The following is a 3,929-nucleotide window of genomic DNA, read 5'->3' as shown; positions in this document are numbered from 1 at the left end:
CTTGGATTGATTTCCTTTCCAGCAGTTCCAGCAAGTGATGATGCAAACCGACATCTTATTTAAAGATTGGATTAAATTTCACTTGTTTGTTCTCAACATTTGTAAGGGTCAAAGAGATTGGCCGTGATGAGAGACAATAAGCTCTCACCAAACCCATTGGTCACAATGCACAGTTATCAATCCCAAAACAAAGGATGTCGCTCAGTCTCTCCTTACAACTGTCATTGTCTACCTGTTGTCTAGACTATGCCCAGTCCCTTAGCCTCCTATCCAATGGTCACAGACGACCTCACAAACCCAAACTGCAAAGCACTGCCCTCTTTTGTATCTAATAGAGTGGTGGCACACTACTGATGAGAACTATAGGGTATGGAGAAGTGCCAGATGAAAACGGAGAATAAAAAGTCATGGGGTCAGTGCCAAACTCATATCAAATGACACGACACCCTCCGCCTGGCAGAGAGAAAGAGGACAGCAAGCGGTTGCACAACCGACTGAACTATCAAGCCACACTCAGTCGGTTGTGCAACTGCTCACTGTCCTCTCTGTCACTGCCAGGCAGAGGGTGTTATCTCATTTGGATGCTGAGTTTGGCACTTACCCCGTGACTTTTTATTCTCTATTTTCATCTGGCACTTCTCAATACCCTTTTTCTCATCATTATTGCAACAAGTGCCTGCTCCACAATTTTTCTAGCAAACTACTGTCACATTAAAACTCGCCCACTCTTGATCCCTCCAACCTGTCATGATTTCACCCATGATGAAATTTAATAATGAGATTTTGTTTGATTGGTTTCTTGAATTTTTCTGAGGTCGAAAATGTGTTGCAACTTACCAAAGTTTGTTGCAATCAACCAGTTATACTTATATAATTAATTCTGTTTCTTGAGGAAATGTTGATATTAGCCGAAAATGGCAATTATCCGGAGTGGACTGTAGCATAAAATAGGTTGAATTTTTTGTCCCTCAAATCCAGTGTTACTATTGGTTTTGCATGTTATTTTTTAATCACATTTAGTGGATATTCCACTGTATAAAAGCTCATATTTTTTTAATTAATATGATCCTTTGGATACTTAAATTAACAGTTAGTATTTGAGGCGAGGCATTTACAGATTTGGGGCTTGGGATAATTTGGCGTGCCCCAAATCCATATGAGAGAGAAATAAAAACTTAAAATACTCAAAACACTTATGAAAATTACAAAATTAATAATTCTGCTTAACAATCAAATTAAAATTCTATATCAGTGATGGATGAAAATATTTATATACACTACAGAGTCGACTGCACAGAGTGCAAAAGTAAACCTTGTTTGAGAAATCATGGTTGTCTCTTGGTTTCAAATTGGAAAAGGTACCAAATTCCTACACGATCCGTTAGCTTAATGAAAGCAATATATTTCTATTTTTTTAATTCATAATAAGTAACTAGTTGGTATTAATGAATGCCCATTTATTTTTTTATTTTTTCTATGTTGTTAAGTTCAAGATCCAAAGAATTAATCTTTTAAATTCCATTCATGGTGAAAACAGAATTATGGATCCAAATGTACAGATTTGATGTAACCTACCCTAGTAGCTGAAGTAGTATTAGCTTTGGTGATGGTGGTAATAGTTGTCAGTAGTAGCAGTAGTGGTGGTGGTAGTAGTAGTAGTAGTAGTTGTAGTAGTAGTAGTAGTAGCAGTAATAGTAGTGTAGCGGTAGTGGTGATAGTAATAGTAGTTGTAGTAGAATTAGTAGTAGTAGTAGTAGTAGTAGTAGTAATAGTAGTAATAGTAGTAGTAGTAGTAGTAGTAGTAGTAGTAGTAGTAGTAGTAGTAGTAGTAGAAGTAGTAGTAGTAGTAGTAGTTGTTGTTGTAGAAAAAGTAGTAGTAGAAGTAGTAGCAGCCGTAGTAGTAGTAGAAGTAGTAGCAGCCGTAGTAGTAGTAGTAGTAGTAGTAGTAGTAGTAGTAGTAGTAGTAGTAGTAGTAGTAGTAGTAGTAGTAGTAGTAGTAGCAGTAGTGGTGGTGGTGGTAGTAGTAGTAAGTAGTAGTAATAATAATAGAAGATATCTAGTTTAGTAGTAATATCAAGCCGTTGTCATGGAAATGACAAACCCATCAAGGATAGAGCTAAAGAAAAATAGAAAGGTTTATCTTCCTATGAAATATCACTGACTGAAACCAAAAAAATACAGGGCAATTAAATTAATATGAGATGTGTAGATATCTAGACGTCTAGCAGATTAAAAACTCAAGTCCCAATCTCAAACCTTGGGTGAATATATCTAGAGAGAATGAGAATGCCGGCGTCACTTACCCAAAATGGTGTATGACACACATTGGGCATTTTCAGGAACAGATAATCCTTGGTGATCGATGGCAAAATCAAAATCCAGTCTTGTTATTGTTTATTGTTACTTTCTTTCAGGACGTGTTGAGTACCATGTATTATATTCCTCAGAATTCACTCACTGGTACTTCACTTCACTTCTTAGTCTTAGCACTGACATCCTCCCCTTGTCCATGTAAAACTAAAATAAAAATTCATTTTGAAAAGAAAGATCCCGCTATCACTACCTATCACTCTACAATACAATTTCAATGATACGGCAGTTTGAACGCCTAGTTGTGGAAGAGCTGATAGGTGGGGTTATTCCTAGTTATCCTCGGGTTCCTCTCACTCTCCTGTAACCTATCTATCCCTGTTTTTATGCTGTCTCACTATGACCGGTCAAAGAGAATAGTGTAGAGTGAGTGGCATAATGTTGAATGAGTGCAGTCACAGCCGTAGCTAGAGTTCGGAATAAAATTAGAGTAAGGTTGTGTTCAGTTTTCGGTTTCGAATGTGAAAGCACGCGTCTTTTTGATTTAGCAAATATTTTGACTCTTGTCAGCACAATTTCTCAGAGCAGCAGCAGACAACTTGTGATGATAGTGTGATAATGGAAAGGAGGAGAACAAAAATAAAGAAGTTTGTGTACACAATATGCTCGTTCCCATTGATTCACCGCCCCTCATGCGCTTCACAGTGTTTCATGCATTTGCTTAGTAGGTCATATGGAACAAAAATGTAATATTACACAGTACAAGTCACTAAATACGCCCCTTTACATACTAGCACAATTAAAGTATCATTCACTGCCTATAGCCATGTACTAAATAGCACCTGGTTCCAGTGCGGTAATGAACGTCTAATAATTGAAATGCCGCTGCGATAAAAAAATACAAAAAAAAAAAAATAAAAAATAACACGGCTGCTTGATTTTTGACGAGAGAATGTCTACTTGCCGATTTACCGTAAGATCAATTGATACTTTGAGGACCGGCACCTTAAGGCCTATGTTGTGAGTAGAGAATATATAGATGTGTATGGGACACTTTGATATACCATAAATAGGCGTCACAATGGAAGTATCACTGTCTGAAGGCACACAATTCCGCAGATAGGCTAGCTAAGGAAGTTTAACACGGAGAAATCTGACGCCTTGAATATATTTATAATATCAAACTAGATTTCAATCCCTTCATGTGCTGGAATATGAAGAGGAATTCCATCCTGACATCATTCGGGCACTCAACATTAAAGACCAGAGAGACGGCCAGACCGACTAAGAGCCTCGGCTTCCACAAGATAAACTCTTCGCAAAAATACAACAATAACAAAAAACTATTTTTTTAAATGTGACTATGTTTAAGTGCTCAATGATGTCATAAAATAAAATCTGTAGATACAAACATTAATTCTTATAAAACAGAATAAATCAGATTAACATTGATCGTCAAATATAAGTGGGACTGGAACTTTTTTTCTTATTCATTACTTGTTTTATTGTGAAGGTTATATTCTTAGACAGCTGTACGAGCCAGTATTTATTGCCGTTCATTATTATAACTTTTTATGTAATGGGGAAATCATAGGATTTGCAGACCTATATTTTTATAG

General features: G+C 36.6%; 1 protein-coding gene across 4 annotated transcripts in view; it reads right to left on the bottom strand.

Moving 5' to 3' along the window:
- Positions 1–2,791, bottom strand: part of LOC144973212 (multidrug resistance-associated protein 1-like) — a 74,967-nt gene extending 72,176 nt beyond the window's left edge. For 2 of the 4 annotated variants that reach the window (XM_078915380.1, XM_078915382.1), the window contains exon 1: positions 2,304–2,791. In XM_078915380.1, the coding sequence (XP_078771506.1) occupies positions 2,304–2,333 (30 nt within the window). In that variant the 5' untranslated portion in view covers positions 2,334–2,791. The remainder of the gene's footprint in view (positions 1–2,303) is intronic. The other 2 variants (XM_078915381.1, XM_078915379.1) reach the window with 2 other exon arrangements.
- Positions 2,792–3,929: the final 1,138 nt, after the last annotated feature.

This window comes from Berghia stephanieae, chromosome 5 (genome assembly GCF_034508935.2).
Source record: "Berghia stephanieae isolate SIO BIC M18660-M18661 chromosome 5, UCSD_Bste_1.3, whole genome shotgun sequence".
Taxonomy (NCBI): domain Eukaryota; kingdom Metazoa; phylum Mollusca; class Gastropoda; order Nudibranchia; family Aeolidiidae; genus Berghia; species Berghia stephanieae.
This window is presented reverse-complemented; position numbering and strand designations above follow the sequence as displayed.